At 46.9% G+C, this 18802-nt stretch overlaps 11 protein-coding genes across 11 annotated transcripts; 7 read left to right on the forward strand and 4 right to left on the reverse strand.

The window, feature by feature from the left end:
• Window positions 1–432: 432 nt before the first annotated feature.
• On the forward strand, window positions 433–823 carry TRVA0_001S02498 (uncharacterized protein; the record flags this gene model as incomplete). The annotated part of the gene is made up of 2 exons (XM_076681774.1): window positions 433–566; window positions 619–823. 2 exons carry the CDS (start codon window positions 433–435, stop codon window positions 821–823), a joined length of 339 nt encoding a protein of 112 aa, XP_076543731.1.
• A 100-nt stretch (window positions 824–923) lies between these two features.
• On the reverse strand, window positions 924–2930 carry TRVA0_001S02520 (uncharacterized protein; the record flags this gene model as incomplete). The annotated part of the gene is made up of 1 exon (XM_076681775.1): window positions 924–2930. One exon carries the CDS (start codon window positions 2928–2930, stop codon window positions 924–926), a length of 2007 nt encoding a protein of 668 aa, XP_076543732.1.
• A 796-nt stretch (window positions 2931–3726) lies between these two features.
• Window positions 3727–4094, forward strand: MIX14 (Mix14p; the record flags this gene model as incomplete). Its single annotated transcript, XM_076681776.1, has 2 exons — window positions 3727–3875; window positions 3932–4094. 2 exons carry the CDS (start codon window positions 3727–3729, stop codon window positions 4092–4094), a joined length of 312 nt encoding a protein of 103 aa, XP_076543733.1.
• Window positions 4095–5361: 1267 nt separating this feature from the next.
• TRM112 (RNA methylation protein TRM112) lies at window positions 5362–5805 on the reverse strand (the record flags this gene model as incomplete). Its single annotated transcript, XM_076681777.1, has 2 exons — window positions 5362–5466; window positions 5518–5805. 2 exons carry the CDS (start codon window positions 5803–5805, stop codon window positions 5362–5364), a joined length of 393 nt encoding a protein of 130 aa, XP_076543734.1.
• Window positions 5806–6522: 717 nt separating this feature from the next.
• On the forward strand, window positions 6523–7242 carry TRVA0_001S02586 (uncharacterized protein; the record flags this gene model as incomplete). Its single annotated transcript, XM_076681778.1, has 1 exon — window positions 6523–7242. The coding sequence occupies one exon, from the start codon at window positions 6523–6525 to the stop codon at window positions 7240–7242; it is 720 nt and encodes a 239-aa protein (XP_076543735.1).
• Window positions 7243–7848: 606 nt separating this feature from the next.
• NMD3 (60S ribosomal export protein NMD3) lies at window positions 7849–9477 on the forward strand (the record flags this gene model as incomplete). Its single annotated transcript, XM_076681779.1, has 1 exon — window positions 7849–9477. The coding sequence occupies one exon, from the start codon at window positions 7849–7851 to the stop codon at window positions 9475–9477; it is 1629 nt and encodes a 542-aa protein (XP_076543736.1).
• Window positions 9478–9820: 343 nt separating this feature from the next.
• On the forward strand, window positions 9821–11569 carry MPP10 (rRNA-processing protein MPP10; the record flags this gene model as incomplete). Its single annotated transcript, XM_076681780.1, has 1 exon — window positions 9821–11569. One exon carries the CDS (start codon window positions 9821–9823, stop codon window positions 11567–11569), a length of 1749 nt encoding a protein of 582 aa, XP_076543737.1.
• A 1001-nt stretch (window positions 11570–12570) lies between these two features.
• On the forward strand, window positions 12571–13943 carry PDX1 (Pdx1p; the record flags this gene model as incomplete). Its single annotated transcript, XM_076681781.1, has 3 exons — window positions 12571–12631; window positions 12685–12789; window positions 12838–13943. The coding sequence occupies 3 exons, from the start codon at window positions 12571–12573 to the stop codon at window positions 13941–13943; spliced, it is 1272 nt and encodes a 423-aa protein (XP_076543738.1).
• A 247-nt stretch (window positions 13944–14190) lies between these two features.
• On the reverse strand, window positions 14191–15252 carry MRX15 (Mrx15p; the record flags this gene model as incomplete). The annotated part of the gene is made up of 1 exon (XM_076681782.1): window positions 14191–15252. One exon carries the CDS (start codon window positions 15250–15252, stop codon window positions 14191–14193), a length of 1062 nt encoding a protein of 353 aa, XP_076543739.1.
• Window positions 15253–15506: 254 nt separating this feature from the next.
• SMU2 (Smu2p) lies at window positions 15507–16235 on the reverse strand (the record flags this gene model as incomplete). The annotated part of the gene is made up of 1 exon (XM_076681783.1): window positions 15507–16235. One exon carries the CDS (start codon window positions 16233–16235, stop codon window positions 15507–15509), a length of 729 nt encoding a protein of 242 aa, XP_076543740.1.
• Window positions 16236–16765: 530 nt separating this feature from the next.
• On the forward strand, window positions 16766–18790 carry NOC3 (Noc3p; the record flags this gene model as incomplete). Its single annotated transcript, XM_076681784.1, has 1 exon — window positions 16766–18790. The coding sequence occupies one exon, from the start codon at window positions 16766–16768 to the stop codon at window positions 18788–18790; it is 2025 nt and encodes a 674-aa protein (XP_076543741.1).
• Between the last annotated feature and the right edge of the window lie 12 nt (window positions 18791–18802).

The raw sequence follows: 18802 nt of genomic DNA on the forward strand, positions 1-18802 counted from the left end.
TATTAATGTTTCGACCTCCGCGGAGCGGAGCCACGGGGAGTTTGAGGGGCTGGCCCCTCAAGAGGCTATTTAGGACTTTAAAGGGCTGCTAAGCCCTTCCCTAGGACTCTGCAAGTGACATTACTAAGAATTGAAGTAAGGAGATCGATTTATGGTAGATGGTTATACTACCTCGACTTGCGTTATCAACAGCGCAAAAGCTTATAAACTCTAACTTTGCGAATGCCTTGGATATATCAAGAGTCAAATATATAATCAATTCAAGAAAAAAATTAATCCGTTTATATACAATTGCATGCTACCGTACGTCAACCTTTGACTATGCTCGAGGATTTGGAGGGGTGTAGAGGTTTGGGGATGATGCGGAGGTGCGCCGCGGGGGTGTTGCAACACTTGAATTTCACCCCTTCCCGTTTGCTTCAACTAACAAAAATGGCACCAGTTAAGACGGATAAGCGACGGGCCGACCTGATTGTGCCCTACGAGCATGTTCCAATGAACTCGTCCGAGCCATCTTCGATGTTCTCGAGCACCCTGCCTCTGGCCGCCATGTTCATGCGAAACAAGTAAGTACCCACTTTGAGCCAACTATTGAACACCGGAACTGATTTGATGTAGATTGCTGGCGTGGGCTGCTGTGTTTACTGCCATCCAGAGCTTTCTGAATGAGCCAATCAACAAAAAAGCCGGGGACAGCCAGCCGGCTTGGATCACTCTGATGACGGCCCTCATTGGCCTGCTTACTTGCTATATGGACTTTGTGATGCCAAACATGCGACCAACGGTGCGAGCGCCTAAGACTGCTGCCGAGACCACTGCCTAAAGATCCTTGCACTCTATGTATACGTTAATCTACCCATGTTTAATGCCCGTGTAAATCCTAAGTCGTTAGAATTCTCTTGGCCTGAAAGAATCGTAAATCGTTAGAATTCCTCCTCTTCAAATGGACAGTCGAGGCTTTCGTGGCCCTCTCGTTCGCACAGGCCACACCACAGTTTCCGGCCCGCTGCAGGATCAACTTTGGCAGGGGAAACAATGGGCTGTGGTGGCTGTTGCGGTGCGAACATGGATGCATTGGCCATGTCCTTGGGGGTAACTGGCTTGGTGTGGTCTGAAGCTGGAGAAGAAAGCGTCGAAGGGCTGAGATTCTCCTTTTCGTGGGATATCTTGAGTGATTCAAGCTCGCGTTCGAGCTCAGACTCTCGGAAGATCTTGCTCTCAAGCATAGACTCGAGGTTTTCGATCTCCTTTTCGCTTTTGTCCCGCCAAGCGCGTTCTTCCTCCAACTGCGCCTGAAGTTGCTCAATCTCTTCGTCATGATGAGAGAGCTGCACCCGCCCATTCTCCTCTTTTTGATGGGCTAATTGCGTCCGTAGCTGCTGAGCCTCCTCTTCTTGATGGGCTAATTGTGTCCGTAGCTGCTGCTCAATTTCCTCCTCTTTATGGGATAATTGTACCCGTAGTTGCTCAGTCTCCTTTCCTTCGTGGGATAACTGCGCCCGTAATTGCTCAGTCTCCTTTTCTTCGTGGGATAACTGTGCCCGTAATTGCTCATTTTCCTTTTCTTCATGGGCTAATTGCACCCGCAACTGCTGAATCTCCTCTTCTTGATGGAATAATTGTACTCGCAGCTGCTCAATCTCCTCTTCTTGGTAAGATTGGTGGAATTGATGGGACTGATGAGGCGAACTCGCATTCTGATTCTCGAGCAGGTCCTTATAGTACTCAAGGTCCTTACGGGTATCGACCAACTCCTGCTCCTTGTCCAATAATCTATTCTCAATGTCAGCCAGCCTTGAAAGCTGGGCCTTGGCATTCTGTTCAGATACTTGCGAGGTCCGCAGCCCACTCTCTAACTGCGCAACCTCCTTCTGGAGTTCAATTATCTCGCTGTTTATATCAGCCGCGTGGCCCATGTTGGACTTGAGCTTGTGGATTTCGGATTCATACATCTCGCTGGTTTCCTGAATTTCCTCCTGAAGTCCGTCTATCGTAACCCGGAACTCCTGGCGCTTCTCTTCGAATTCTCCCTTCATAATGGCAATGCGGCGATCTTTTTCCTCCAGTGCTAATAGCAATTTGGTCATCTCTCCTTCGCTTCCATGGTCGCTCAACGTTGGCCGGTTGTGGTGCTGTTCTGCCAGTGCCTGGAACTCCTCGAGGCTCTTTTCAAGTTCCCTCAACAAATCGCCCTGCTGCTCCAATTGAGCATCCTTTTCGGAAACTTCGTTCCGGATCTGCCTCAATTCCCTCGTAAGCATGGCAAACTCCTCGGCCGACGGATTACTACTATCTGCGGAGGTTTGAGGCTGTCGTGGCGGAGGATGTGCTCCAGCAGTACTTACCCTGCGATTTCTCGACGGAGACGCCAAAACATCCTCCCTCACCCCGCTAGGCGGCCGGAAAGGCGGAGACATGATGCCGCTGGCGCGCTTTGGGGTCGCCGAGAAAGACTGTCTCTTACGGGTCGCCGAAGCAGGAGGGTTGGCCTTGCGCACACTGGTTGCCTGCGGCACAGCAAACCCGCCGCTCCGCTCGGGGGTCTTCGCGTACTTAGGGGATGGAGGCGCCAATTGCGGCCGGGCCAGCGACAGTCGTCTCACTGGAGTGGTCGGAGCCGCAGCGGCAGCGGCTCCTGAAGAGTTTGTAAACTGCCGAGACGTCGACGCAATGAGCTTTGAGTACACAATAAATAGCCCGGTGTTGGGTCTTGCAGTCTGGAAATAGCTGACGCCCTCGAAGGTGCCCGAGTGCTTGCCTTGGCTCTCGAATTCGCCAACGAGCTCAACCCCGGCGTACTCGCCAGGCTTGCCCTGGACTTTCCCCACGTACCGCAGTATGCCATGCTCTCCATTCGGAAGGGTTACTGGGTCTCCGATTGACAGTGAAGCCTGCGAGTGTCGCGTTATCCGCGGAGTCGCAAACGACATTATTTTCGTATATTCGTTGGGTTTGTGTTTTAGAAGAGTTGTTGATGTTTTTGAAGTGATGATGTAAACAGACGCGCCCATGCAACACCCCCTTCAGGGCTGTTAAATTGGACGTGTATAAAGTGACGTGTAGGATTTTAAATTGCGGAGAGTGGAGTACTAGCAGAGTCAGCATTCTTGAGGGCTATTTTATGTGTAGAAACGACCTGTAGCATGAACTACCTGCTACTAGTAAGCCCTAACAAACAGCCTCACTACTCCTCTCTAGCGAACTTGCGGATCTAGCTTCAGGACGATTTCAACAAACTCTTATATCCAGTTGGGTAAATACATAGAGGGGTTGAATTATGTATATATCCAACTGGACTTGACTGCGGGTATGGACTGAACATCTTGATGCGGGCTTGCAAGGAACTCTCGCGGATATCTAACCCATCTAACAAAATTATTAGTTCAAAATATCGCTAGCTTCACACTAACAGTAATGGATGACTTTGAACGAGCTTAAACAATTGGCCAAATCGTACAAAAGTAAGCACCATTCATAATGCTAGGCTTATCAATCACCGTTCAGTTGGCTTAAATGTAAGCATTCTTTGTTATATTGATATCTGAACAATGATTGCTATACCAATCTTCCACTATCATCATTGATATACCTAGGTAGTACAGTAACTCGTATGAAGATATACCAGATACAATTGTAGGTGCATAGTGCTGTCGGTCATCCCCCCGCGCTGCATCCCAACAGGACAAAATGAAAAATTGAACCTCCGATACTTCGAATCAATTCAAAATGTCGCTACTTTTGGATCAGGCATTGGTGGAAGATGTTGCTCAGCACTGCCCTGCGCAGTTCCTGTCCTATCACAAATGCCTCGGCGGCGGAGATGCTTCCAAGTGTTTGGAAGAGCAGGACGCCCTCGCTACTTGCGTCAAGACCCAGTACGTGAACCGCGCTATTCATTAAACGGTGCATACTGACTAATAAAAAAAATTAGAGTTCCAAGCTTTATTAAGATCTTGAAGGACTGCTCGGATGTTATGAAGAAGTACGAAGATTGTGTTCGGGAAAACGTCAACCATCGTTCGAAATGTTTCGATATTCTCCAGGAAGTACGAAAGTGCTCAGCCCAGTCGATCAACGCCAAGGAGAGGGAATAAACAGATAGAGAAGGATCAAAAATATGCATATAACCAAATAGCAATGCCAATTTCGTTAGCAAACGTCGAATAAACCGAGCCACACATACCAAAAATATGACGGCTTCAACGAAACCGGAAGCTCCAATCTCCCATTGTACAACTAAGCAAAAGCTTCATTTTTTGAGGGAAGGAAAGAGAATTGATACAACCAAACCAGTTACTATCTGATCGGATCATAGAATACCCCCCAGCCATAGACGATTCCATAACTTTGCAGTTAACCATGTTCACTCAGTATTCGAATACCGTATGGACTGGCCATCTTAAGTAGCTCCGTTATAAAGCGAAGGAAAATTTAAAACATTGCAACATTGCAAAAATATTAAAACGGGTAGAACGGGTTTAGCAAAGAGCTTGCAATTGGGGCTGGTGTGCCAATTGAATCTTACAGCTCTCATTTTTGCGCTCCGGGAGCAGAGACCCTTATCTCATAGCGTCTCATAATATCTAGGATGGCCACGGTATTCAAACCCCCCAAGTGTTTTCACTTTTGCTTAGCATTCAACCGAAAAGTGAAAGCTTGAGGGAACTGAAATTTGGTTGGGACGCGATATTTATACCGTTCCCAATCGCGTAACGCGTTGTCGTCTTACGTACCGCTACACATTAACGGTAATGAACTGGTTACCTCAGTTCTATTAGTGAGAAAATTGAATCAATCAGGTTAAGTACCATCATATAATAAGTAATTGACATTTTCTCCGCCTTATCTTTTCGAGGGCCAGCCCTCGAGCTCCCGTAGTTGGGGGCTCTGCCCCCAAACTCCCCGTCAAAAGCACGTATCTCCGCGTAGCGGAGCCCCAGGGGGGTTTGGGGGGACTGGTCCCCCCATTAACAGAGGTGTCGGTCAAATTGTGTCATAAATGAAATAAATATACGAAATTAGTGAAAATTTAGAAGGGTTATTTGTATTACAGTACGTTGTGTTCTGCATTGCTGCTCACGTTGGTGCAGTACCATCAAAGTTCTATTAAGTATCATCGTTTTGCTCTCAGCACAACGTATTGGTATCCCCAAGTACGTGTTCGCTAGCATCATTATATACACATCTTTCATAAATATTCCAATAAATCAAACGTCGAACAACCCCAATTACCCCATATAAGCCGGTACCAAAGCAGCTCTCCGATGTGACAGCGAGCAATCTGAGGATGGGCGGGAAATAATCGAGGAAAACTTTTTTGTCCAGGATATGATATCCCATGGGACGCTAAGCGTCAATAAATCAATTAGCCAGATGCGGCGGGAGCAGGAAGTTAGGAATGGAGTTCATGATCTTGTAAATGTGACCACAGTTTCGGCAGGTCATCGATCCCTCAGTAATAATAGTCTAGATCAAAATGTTAGCATGGATCGAGATCAACAGGGTTAGCTAACTTACTTCAACCAAGAGTTCATGCAAATCTTTCAAAAGCTGGGTATATTCGGGCGACTCGGCGTCTTCAATTATAGGCTTATCCTGTGGGAGGTTTGGGTTACCGAGCTCTTTAGCAGTCTGCACCAAAGCATCCCAGTCAAGCTTTGGAAGAACATTGGCAATGAACTCCGGCTCGAATTCGGCCTCTTGACGAACCAGAGTTACGTCAGAATACTGAAGTGGAAATGCGTTGCCAGTTTTTGCGCAGTCCTTGACCACGCACTGGACGAAATTAGTAGTCATCACCTTCATCGCTGAAATCCGATTGATCGGTTCTTATCGTATATCAATTTTTTTTATTGGCGACTGTCTACTGAAGAGTGAAATTTTGATCATGTGATTATGTAAATTCTGTCAGATACATGACTAATACCGCCGATCTGTCGATCACCCAGGAATGCGGCTGAGACACGAGAATTCAATTCGAATCTCGTACTATCAAACGGACTCTTTATCGGATAAGTGAGCGGAGTAGGTCGATTTGCCAGATGCGAAGTTGTGAGGTCCACAGGATAAGAAAAAGTTGAATATGAAGCGGCTATGGCATGCAATACTGGCACCTTACTTTATGGGGGATTTTTATGCAGGAGAAACCGAGCCCTCGAGCATGGTGATTCAGCAGAATATTTTCCAGCTGATGAGATAAACGCACCAAATGTTATCCCATCCCATGTACGGAAGCAATTGAATCGATAATTTGATCAGTGGTTGTTAGTCACAGTGCGTAGCCGTACATACAGGTGGTGCATGCATGTTAAATCGCCGCCATAGTGAATCATTATTACACTACAGGCGATTACGCACGTACTGGACACTTTCCAATGCCTCAACGCAGGTCACGGGAACCCTGCAGTAACGTATAGAGTCTGCGAATCCCGTCACGCGTAATCTCTCCTTTGCAACCTTCAAAGTCACGTGGAGCCCTATGACGCGCCTTTTTTTTCAGCCTAGATTTGAAGATGCAGTGAAATGGTGTACATGTATGGAAAATATAAATATACCACGAAATTCCAATCAATGGAATCAAATTCTACAATACAAACACATACCGATCGCATCACAATGCCTTCAGCTCATAAGCGGCAAGAAGTCCCTCTGATCGAGGTCAAGGAGCTCATCAAGCAAGTCGAGGAGCTCAAGTCGGCGAACAAGCGGAGGGACGAACACTATCGAACATTGCTGGAGCAGGAACAGCGGCGATATGAAAAGGCCGTTCACAAGAACCGAGAGCACTATCAAAATCTTGTCAGAAAACAGCGGGTGGCTTCCGAGTCATCACTAAATCAAGTCCGCAATGAACTAAACCGATTGTATACTGACCAGCATGATTACGAAAAGACCCTGCTTCGTCTTCACGAGGCCCACCAAAAACAGATAAAATCATTGGTACACCCAGACCCCCGCCGAAAGTCGCATTACCACGTTTCTTCATTCAGCTACGGTGCCCGCGAAGCTAGGATATTCCTTTGCGAGTTTGAATTCTACTGCCAAATCAATCGAATTACAACGAACTACCATCTGCTACAAACGTTCTCGTCATTCCTAACTGGCCACGCTGCCGCATGGATGCGGCCAATCATAACAAACCCAGAGCGGTTCCCATACTACTATCAAGATTTCAATATTTTTTTGCACGACTTCCAAAACGCGTTCTGCAATTCTTCTTCTTCTTCTCAATACTACTACTAACTACTAACGACTAACGATTACCTAATGTATAGACTTTAATGAAATTTCATGACCCACACACTAAGTTGACCTTTTTGGCTTTTCATGTGCACCCTTTGGCGCGCCCACGTATCCCTTGATCTCAATCTATATAGGAAAATAGAAAGCAGTTGCGGAACAATTTTGCTCAATACCGTATGTAGATAAATAAAATGGTAGGATGTACCGGTAATACGAAATACTATGCAAGTCCCTCAATGCTGTATGCAGATCCAATTTTTTTTCACCAATTCTAAACGGAAAAATTAAGCAGTCCCCACCTCTTCTATTCACTACAGTAGTGGTAATTTCAAATCAAATTCCGCATTTTTCTTCTCACTTCCTTTCTATGTGAGAGAAGCTTGGTGATATGCTGCTCGTTGCGGATGGCCGTACTATTTTGCCACCACTTAGTTAAAGTAACATGAAATAACACCACTTCAAAACACAAAAATACATATTACTAAGCGACAAACAAAAACACTGGATCCGGTCACGAAGATTTCCTTCTGCTCATTGATTTGATAATTGCCACTCAAAGAGACCAGAAAGATGGGGGATTACGACGGTCCATTAGAGCATCACGATATGGCGGCAGAGTTTGCCCGCCAGCAGCAGGAGATTAAGGATTTGCAGCATATGGATACCCGGATCAGACGGTTCGTACCTGTACACACTGCTCCTCTAATCGCGTGCTGCAATTGTGGCCAGCCCATGAAGAGCATAGGCGGACAAACAATGTGTGTTGATTGTATTCGTCTCAACGTGGATATCACTGAAGACGTGCAGAAGGACGGAACAATTACTTTCTGTAAGAACTGTAATAGGCTGCTGGTGCCGCCAAATCAATGGATCTGGGCACCGCGAGAGTCAAGAGAGCTCATGGGAGCCTGCCTAAAGCGTCTGCGAGGATTGCACAAGCTTCGGCTGATGGATGCATCGTACCTGTGGACCGAACCACACTCGAGGCGAACTAAGATCAAGATCACCGTCCAGGGCGAAGCTAAGCAGTTCCAGAATACCCTAGTGGAGCAGACTTTCGTGGTAGAATTTTACGAAGATTCCGCCCAGTGTCCTGACTGTGCGAAATCGTTTACCGCCAATACCTGGCGAGCCTCTGTGCAGGTGCGACAGAAGGTTGAGCATAAAAAGACTTTCTTCTTCCTTGAGCAGGTTATTCTCAAGAGCAAGGCGCACAAGTATACCACTTCTATCCAGGAGAACAAGGAGGGGCTTGATTTCTTCTTTGCCCAGAGGAATCATGCAGTAAAGATGATCGAGTTCTTGTCTTCAGTTGTTCCTATGCGATGGAAGAAGTCAGCGGAGCTAATATCCATGAATATACACACCAGTAAGAAGAGCTACAAGTTCACCTATTCGGTTGAAATTGTACCTATTTGCAAGGAGGATCTTGTGGTTCTGCCGAAAACGGTGGCAAAGAGCCTTGGACACATTAGCACTTTGGTGCTGTGCTACCGGATTGCCAATGCTGTGCATTTCATTGACCCATTGAATCTTCAGACAGCAGAGATCACGCCGGGTGCCTACTGGAAGAACCCTTTCCCAGCGCTTGCTTCAAGTAAATCGCTTACGGAGTACATGGTGCTGGACATTGAGCCGGCTGGTCCTGCAAATGACCGGTTCGCCCTAGCCGACGCTACTGTTGCGCGAGTGTCTGATATGGGCAGGAATGATACCACTTTCTACGTCCGAACTCATCTTGGTGGTATCCTCAACGCGGGCGATCTGGCATGGGGTTATGCACTGGACAACTCCAATTATAACAGCGATCTCTGGGACGAGTTGGATCCCAACAAAATCCCAGACGTCATTCTTGTCAAGAAGTCGTACTCTGACAAGCCAAAGAAGAGCCGGAACTGGAAGCTCAAACGGATGGCCAAGGAGTATAAGGATGTTGAGGCTCGACCGCGTGATAAGACTCAGGATAAGCTCAACAGGGACTTTGCAGAATTTATCCAGGAACTTGAAGAGGATCCCGAGTTTAGAAGCGAGGTCAATATTTACCAGGTTGAGGACGAAGTTCATGACGAGACTGAAAATGAAGTTGACGAGGATGAAGTTGGGGTTAAACTGAGTGAGTTGAAGATCGATGATGGCGTGGATCACTTCACCTCTGATGAAGAGATGGAAGACGATAGTGAGGACGATGTTGATGAGAGCGAGCAGATGGTAGTCCACAAGCCAAAAACTGCCTAGTTTATCATAACGATTGAATATGCGTTGCATTTGTTTGCCATAGATGATGGACTTTAATGTTGGTACATTCAATTGAACAAATTAGTGAGGCCTCAGCTAGGCTAGAATTTTAGGCAAGCGGAACCATGCGATTATATAGGAAGCATAAAATGAAATCTACATGTAATTAGTTAGTTATTTATTTGTTCACTACTATAGACCTGGTCGTAGCGCAAGGTAATGTCCTCCATTATCAAAGTGCCGCAATATATTTTGTGTGGTTGCACAGCCGTGCGGACGAGATTGAAATATTTTTTTCAAACCCGTTTATCAACCATCCAACCTTTGAATATTAGAATACATCATGTCATCGCAACTACTGGAGTTGTTGACCAATAAGCCAGGAAATCTCCTGCTAGCAGACGGAAATGTCAAGGATGCATTTTTGGCGGCGGTAAAGGAGTCTCTGGACCCTATCGCCAGCAGATACTCGATCTTCGATCAGGTTCATACTGATGGCCTGGATGCGGAGCAAGTATGGGCCCAGGCCCGGATGGTCGTTGACGGAGTAGTCGACAAGCTACTTGGAGAGGAGATCCCTCCTTTGCTGAAACGAAAGCGTGAGGATGAGGACGAGGAAGATGATGAAAGTCTGGAGGAATCACTCTCTGGATCTGATTTAGAAACTATGGATATGGATGACGAAGATGATTTCGAAGAGGAAGACGACGAAGAAGAAAAAGAAGGCGATGATGAGGAAGAAAGTGGAGAGGACGATGATTTGAAGAAACCAAAGACGAATGAGCTGGACGATGGGTTCTTCCGAATAGAAGACTTCAAAAAGCAGATTCTGGCTATGGAAAATGACGAATTCATGAACCAAGATGACGACGAAGAAGACGAGGAGGTCGACTTTTTCGCCGATCCAGACGCTGAAGAGGAGGAAGACGATTTGGAGAACATCAAATATGATGACTTTTTTGCTCGGGCCAAGAAAAACCACAAGAACAACAAGTTCAACAAGAGCAAGAGAGTTCAGTTCAAGGCCGAGCCGGAGGTGAAGAATATTGAAAGCGAATCGGATGAAGAAAAGCAGTATGCTGATGCTATGGACTCTATGGAGAAGGAACTTCAGGAGTCCAAGAAGGATCTATTTGATTCTGACGAGGAAGACGCGGAAGGCTCAACTGAGAACTTGTCAACGTTTGAGAAGCAGCAGAAGGCTATCATGCAGCAAATTCGAGAGCTGGAACGAGAGAACATTGGTGAAAAGCATTGGACTGTTAAAGGTGAGGCAAAGGGTTCTCAACGAGAGAAGGATTCGCTTCTGGAAGCGGACTTGGACTTTGAGCGGTCAAGCAAACCGGTTCCAGTTATTACTCAAGAGATCACCGAATCGCTGGAGGATATGATCAGACGACGAATTGCCACTTACAACTTTGATGACTTGCCACGGCGTCTGCCAGACACTCTTCCTGAGTTCAGAAAATCCCGAGATGTTGAAGTCCAGGAGACTAAATCTCAAAAGTCCCTTGCTGAGTTGTACGAAGACGATATTGCCAGGGCCAATGGCGAGTACAAGGATGAGAAGGACGCCAAACTCGAGGAGGCGCACAAGGAGATCATTGAAATGTATAATAGCATCTCCCACAAGCTGGATGCCCTGTGTTCTTGGAATTACACTCCAAAGGCACCCAAGCCATCTATTTCCATTGTCGCCAACACTTCTGCTATCTCTATGGAAGATGCGCAACCCACTGCGATGGCTACGGAGTCTATGCTCGCTCCACAGGAAGTATATACTCCAGGTGCTGACAAGGCCAAGGGCGAGGTCATTGGACGGAATGGTATGCCAATTGCCAAAGCCGAGATGTCTCGAGAAGAAAAGAAGCGTGAGCGACGGCGAACGAAGGCTAAGAAGGCCAAGCTTGCTGCTGAGCGAGAGGAAACCGAGAAATCCCGAGCTCAAAAGAAGGGTAGCAAGGCAGACATTATGCAGACCCTCAAGAAGGGTAATGTCACTGTCATTGGCAAGCAGGGTGAGAAGAGAGATCTCTCTGGTAAGCTCAAGGTCGACCATGGCCGAAAGGGTGCCAGCCACCTTAAACTTTAATCTCTCATATAGACAGCTAATTTATTCATTTCCATTCCATTCTGCCATCAGCTAATTAAGCCATTTGCACTACCTGTATACTTGTGTGGTTTGTATTTGTGAGCTATAGTAGATTCAGGGGATCCATTGATCCGAACTATTGGTGGTATCTATTTGTATTTGAGCTACTTAATACCTTAAGGGGATCCAATAATCGTCTTGGGGTGTTTAGCTTGTTCAATGGAAAGCCGTTTTATTCCGGAAATGAACCCCCCACATTCAACTTGCAGCTTTACTCCTGACTATTTCAACTCATTCGATATTCGGGGCACATACGCGAACCAATTGTTTCATTTCCTATGTAAGATAAGTCAATTGCTTGATTTCCTGTGAAGCATAAGTCAACTACATGCGCTCTACCTTGTCGTCACTATCTATTACCGGTACCCCCGCCAAATTGAAATATCTCAAAAAGGTACAGGTAACTTATTCAATTGACATTCAAAAAGCATTCACATAAAACTGCAGCTACATAATATATTAATCTTATCATACTACAGTACCACTTTGTAGTCCCAAGAAAAAATGCCCCCTGATTAGATATTTGATAGTTTGGTTGTGCGCCGCGTGCGGCTCAACTTGTTGACCAATTGTCCCCACCTACAGATTCGCTCACTACTCGAGAAAAAGAGCATATCCAACCAAAAAAAAAAAAACCAATCAATTCATCAGCTATTCCAGATGAAAACGAGAACTACACGAAGGTGCAATCTACGCAAAAAAGGCTGATAAATGCAACCAAACGAGGTACGGCTGACGAAAATTTTCTGTTGGGCGCAACCCCCCCTCTCCGGAGTGGAAGGGAACGGGCCACCCAACTTTTTCCGATGCAGCGAAGGCTCGCATTGACCCGGGTCCTCGAACTTACGAAGCTTTATAATACCACCCGTGCGTTCACACTTGCTGGTATCACTCTCTTCCACTAGTTTTTCGTCCTAAGCACAACGCAATACACAGAGCAAATGCTGACCAAAGTGCTGATTGCTTCGACTGCGCGAGCGGCCCGAGTGAGTGCCCGGCGAGGTAGGTAGCAGACAATTTATCCGGGTGCGTTATGGTACTAACTACAAGTATAGGGATCTCGACTACGCGATACCAGTTGGCGGCGACTCTGCTGAAGATGCCAGCGATGTCGCCGACTATGACCGAGGGTGGCATTGTCGAGTGGAAGGTCAAGGAGGGTAAGTTTCGGATAAGTCCGATTTAAGCGAAAGGCTAACCAATGCTAGGCGATAGCTTCTCTGCCGGAGATATCCTGCTTGAGATTGAGACCGACAAGGCTCAGATTGACGTAGAGGCCCAGGACGATGGTATATTGGCCAAGATTTACGAGCAGAATGGCGCAAAGAACGTCCAGGTCGGAGCGGGCATTGCTGCTCTGGCGGAGCCCGGAGACGATATCTCGGCCATTGAGCTCCCAGGACCGAGCTCGGAGTCTGCTGAGCCAAGCGCAAAGCCCGAGGAAAAGGCCGAGGAGCCGTCGTCTGCTCCGGAGCCAAAGAAGGAGTCTTCTGAGGCCTCAATTGGCGGCAAGGCCAACCCGAAGCTGGTTCTTCTGCCGTCTGTCCAGTCCCTCCTCCATTCTAATAGCATTTCTGCTGAAGATGCGTACTCCAAGATCCCAGCGAGCGGTCCAAATGGCCGACTCCTCAAGGGTGACGTGCTTGCGTATCTCGGCACCATTTCTCAGGACTCTGTTAACAGAATCGCCGAGAACATTAAGAGTCTGCAGCATCTAGATCTTTCTAACATCAAGCTGCGATCTCCAGAGCAGCAGGCTGCCGCCGAGGAGAAGAAGAAGCCAGAGGAGGAGCAGAAGAAGAAGGAGACTGAGAAGCCAAAGAAGGAGGCTCCGAAGCCAGTCGTCTTGGAAAAGTCTGTTTGGTTGGGCGAGATTGAGCAATTGAGAGCTTCGGTGGACGCGGCTACGCAGACTGCTATTTCTACCCAAGCGTTGGTGGACAAGGCGGTTAAGCTTGCTCAGCGAGACGTGCCGAAGCTTTCGCAACCAAAGAAGAGCGTGCTGCGAGATGAGGTGTTTGAGCAGCTTATTGCGCCAGCTGTTCCACGAGGTGCTAAGCCATTCGAGGTCAATCTCAAGTTCCAGTCCAAGCAGTCATCCATCCGAGCCACTACTGACATTTACGACCTGCTTGGCTCGCCACGACGCCCATTGCACCAGCCCACTCGACGATTGCAGTCCACTGAGCCAACTACTGTCGATCTCAAGGTCACGACTAATCCAAAGGTGCCTGGTAGCACCGAAAAGGCCAAGATCTTCTTGGACCGGCTTGAATATTACCTCACCAATGGTAAGGGCAATCTTGTCTTGTAAATTTTTTAATGTATTATCCTAGATCAATCTTGTTTAACTATTCTGGTAACTCATTAATCGTACAACTAGTAAAATACAACTTCGTAATAATTCCAACTATATATGTTGCTTTCCAATAAAGAAAATGCAGGAGCAATGTAATGTATTTCGAGGGCCAGCCCTCGAGCTCCCGTAGCTCCGCTTCGCGGAGATTCAACGGATATCCAGGAAGTAGAAACAATGAACGCATTATACTATTTACAGAGGGTTACTTAGTTTCATCCTTTGGAGGCTCTTCGCCTTTGATTGCCTTGTGCCCTGGCTTGGAAGAAGAACCAATACCCCTGGCCTTATTGGCAACCTTCTGAGCGTCCTCCTTCATCATCTCGCCAATCACCTTCATTCGCCACGCTGGACCCAGCTGTCGTCGAAGTTCAGCCTTCTTCTGCTGAGCCTTGTTATGCTGGATCATCAGAACATCATCGTAGCTCAAACCCTTCTCGGCGAACTCGACAGTCTCCTTGCCAAACAGCACATCATAAACTCGGCCGTCACCCCAGTACCAGCCATTGCGGTCCACAACCCAGGGCAGAAGCTTGCCCTTCTCGAATAGGAAAAAGAAGAAAGAGGACCGCTGAGCGGTGCCGTAGAAACCAGACCCAGTCCAGACCTTGGTTCGCTTGCCAATGGACAAGTTCTCCAGAGGAACGGTGATGACCGGAGACTTTCGGCCCGGGAACCACGGATGGGTGACAAATCTAATATGCTCTTTCGCACCAGGCAAGAACTCTATTCGTCGCACCAGCCGAGTCGGGAAGATAGCGAAAGTGATACCGCAAATGAGGTAGACGGCTGACAGACCCGCTACCATCGCAACCCGACCGCTGGTCTTCATGGCATTGTGGACAGTTGGGTCATTGTCCTCATTTTCAGCGTGGAGTTCGCCAATGCCTCTGTATCCTCGATCCAGAAGATCAAACAGGTTGTAACATGCAACGAAAGTCAGCGCCATGCAGGCCAGGAAGTAGAGCCGGTGGGACTCGGCCATGTACACCAGCTCTGGCTCCTTAGACGCATAGAGGATTTCCATCAGCTGCTTGAAACTGAGAGTTTTAGATACTCGAGGAGTGTTCTTGGGGATGATCGTCGGGGCGATATCCTTATGGAATGGGAACTTGGGGATCCTTGACTTTAGTTCATTCGATTCCAGGTTCTGTCCGTCAACCGACTTGGGCAGTGACGAGTTGAATCTTTTGGAAATGGTTAGTATTGTCGGCGCTATGTTCAGCGGCTTGATCACCCGCAGAGGGCGAGCAATGAGACCCATCATCTTCTCTTCTATTCGGCCCTGATCTGATTTGTCCAAATTTTGAAATTTCAGTTCCCGCCGAAAATATGTTTTGGTGAACTAGGATAAGTTGTATTGAATTACGCCGCATGCGGCGCACGTGTATCTATATAGCCGTTTTCTAAAGGAGAAGTAGGTTAATGCGAGAAAGAACAAAAATTGAGGAAAGTCTCTCTATCATGTATTTATGCATTAGTCATTATGCCTCTTGAGTCATTACTAGCTTGTGAGAAAGATTAGACGTCGCCCTTGCCTCTTTTCTCTTCCATTAGCTTACGGTATCCGTCGATAATCTTCTGTCGCTCGTCGGCTAGGAGCTCTCGCTTCGCCAAAGAACCAGCTGTCTTGGGCACGTTGATAAGCTTCTTGGTGTTCGCCCGCAGATCAGGCGGTCTATCTGCAACTTCATTGAACTTAGGTCGTGGTTTTGTTTCCAAATGGGCCCACATATCTGGAGAGGGATCTCGCTTGGCCTTCTTCTTGGCCTCCTGTTCTTCCTCTTCGTCTTCCGAAGTGATTCCAAGCGCTCTCTTTCTTTCCATGGCCTGTCTTTCGGCCTTCCGTCTCTGCTTAATCTTACGCTTTTCCAACCTCGAGGGAGATCCTGATCGTGCTTTGATTAGAGGAAGCGCCTGATCTACTCGTCTCACGAAATCAGACATTCGTTCTCCTGGCTGGATCTTCAAGTTGGTCTCCGAGTTCTGAGTTGTCGTCTTTTTAGTTGGCTTTCTCCCTCGCTCCTTATCTTTATCGTTTTTTTTCGTCTCGTTAGTCGTTTTCTTATTGAGTTTGTTCATGAGATGTAGAAACTCTTTTGGAGTGTTTCCTCCCTCTTCTTCGACGAAAGCATCCTTTGGCACGATGTGCTTCCCTTGCTTCTTTCGGGGATTAATGAGCTTATCTGGAGCAGCATCGAACTCCACCTGCTTTCGCTTTAGCGGGTTTCTGGGTCTCTTTCTGGGCATTATTGGTATTTGGTGAGATCAAATCAAAGCTCCGTCTCCGATAAAAAAAAAATCTCAGCACATTCTCGGCACTATCTTACAGCACAACAACGTTGGTAGCTGTGAAATTGCCAGAGCGTATAAAATATTCATCAATCAGAATTATATAATTAATACATTAAAAGATCTTATTACTTCTTGTCCCTAATTCGTTCACATGATACGTACAGCACGTACTAAATTTAATCCTTGCTAAATTAGCGCATCATATGTTAGCGGTAATTAGGCAAATATTAGTAAATATACGTAATCTCAACCCCTCAGCAACTAGATATCTAGCTACCAGATGAATTAGTTGGAAATAAAACGATTCAGATCCGTGTCGGCTATAGATATAAGAATGAATTACCGGTAATACAGCGAGAATCGGTAATAATCGACCGTTGACTGAGTCCAATTTTTTTCGCACGGCTGAAGCGATATATGCATCTTGGGAGCTTTTTTGGAACATTTTGAAAAATTTCCAGATAAGATTAGATAGAAGAATAGCAATGGCGAAACGGCCTAGAGGGAAACAGGCAAAGGCCTTGGAGGAACGTGCCAAGGCTAGACAGAAAGCTGAAGAAGTCCTGAAAGGATCAAGCTTTTCCGGGCTCGATCTGGACGATGAAGGCACGCTACACAGCGATCAGGAACAGGACTACGAAACCCGACCTCGAAAGTTCCAGATCCAAGAGGAGGATGCCAGTACCGAGGGGCTGCCTGTGAAGACGCTCTCCGGTGAGATCAAGCGAGTAAAGCGAAAGGCTCAGCCTGCTCCGAAAAAGGAAGAAGAAGAAGAAGTCGAGTCCGAATCAGAAGAATCAGAGCAGGAAGAAGCTGAAAAGAGCGAAAGCGAAGACGAAGAGGAGGTAATTTCCAATCCGAAGCTTGAACTAGAGAAACTGAACCAAGCGAAGGAAAGGATTGCCGAAATCAATGAACTGCTTACCGAGGACCCCGAAGACCATATTGGCAAGCTACGAGAACTGCGGGATATGCTCTCCAGGGCCAAGTTCTTCAAGGTGAAGCAGATTCTGCTACTATCTCTGGTCAGAATTTTCCGAGGCATCGTTCCCGGTTATCGAATCCGTCCATTGACGGAAGCAGAGAAGAAGGAAACGAAGCTGACCAAGGACGTTAAGCGACTGAGGTACTTTGAGGAAACTCTGCTGGCAAACTACCATGAGTATATCACTACTCTGACTGATTTCACTAAAAAAGGCCGAGGAACCCAGCAAGGGACTGTTAAATACCTGCTGGCATCGACAGCGATCAACTGTGCTTGTGAGCTTCTCACATATTTCCCATACTTCAATTTCCAGGCTGATCTGCTCAAAATCCTCATGGAAAAAATAAGCCACAAGCGTGTCGACAAGCCGTTTGTAAAGTGCATGACCACTATCGAGAGCATTTTCAAGCAGGACGAGGAGGGCCAGGTCAGTTTTGAAATCGTACGAATGATGTCCAAAATGATCAAAGCGCGACACTATAAGGTGGATCCATCCCTTCTGACCTCGCTGCTTGACCTGAGACTACTGACTGAGCTTTCCGTCAAAGCGGATCTCGATAAGGTCGACAAGGCTGAGGGCCCAAAGCTAAAGAAAAAAGACAGAGTGCACTTGTCAAAGAAAGAGCGCAAGGCTCGAAAAGAGCGAAAAGAAATTGAAAAGGAGTTGGAGCGGGCAGAAACTGCCGTTTCTCAAGAAGAGAGAGAACGACTGCAGGGTGAAACGCTCAAGCTTGTGTTCATCTTGTACTTCAATATCCTCAAGGAGCGAGTTGCCAAGCTTATTGGACCAACTCTGGAAGGACTTGCCCGGTTCGCCCATCTTGTCAATGCTGATCTGTTTGGTGACCTTCTTGAGGTAATTCGGGAGCTCGTTGTTGAGAGGCAGAAACGGCTAGTTGATGGCCAATTTGAGTTCAGAGAGTCTGCAACCCGAGAAGCTATGTTGTGTATTTCGACGGCGTTCGCATTGCTTTATGCACAGACTGGTGAGTCCATGAACCTTGACCTGACGTTCTTTATCAACCACTTCTATTCCTCGCTTCCGGCTCTAGCGATGAATCCAGACATTGAATTCTCTCACAAGACGCTGCGGCTTGCGGACCCACTAAAAGCTAAAGACGAGGATGCCAAGCCAGTTAGACCCCATGTGAACATTTCCACTGAAACGGAGATGATGGTTCGAGCGTTTGAGTCGATATTCTTCAAGCAAAAGTCTGTGAGCAGGCTGCGGGTACAGGCCTTTGCAAAGCGGCTAGCAATTGCCATGATGCATTTCCCTGAAAAGTCCACCATTGCATCCTTACGAATTCTTGACAAGATGAACAAAAAGTTTACCATCACTAACTCGCTCTACTCTACGGAAGATCGAGTCGCCAATGGTTTGTACCATATGGAAGTTGACGAACCCGAACAGAGTAACCCAGAAGCCGCTACGATCTGGGAGACTGTTATTCTAGAAAAGCATTACGATCCGACTATTGCCAGCGCTGTTAAGAGTGTAGTCAAGGGTGTAACTAAAAGATAGACTGCGTAATCA

Source organism: Trichomonascus vanleenenianus (assembly GCF_965637985.1).
Source record: "Trichomonascus vanleenenianus strain CLIB 3782 genome assembly, contig: TRVA0_001S, whole genome shotgun sequence".
NCBI classification, from domain to species: Eukaryota; Fungi; Ascomycota; class Dipodascomycetes; order Dipodascales; family Trichomonascaceae; genus Blastobotrys; species Blastobotrys vanleenenianus.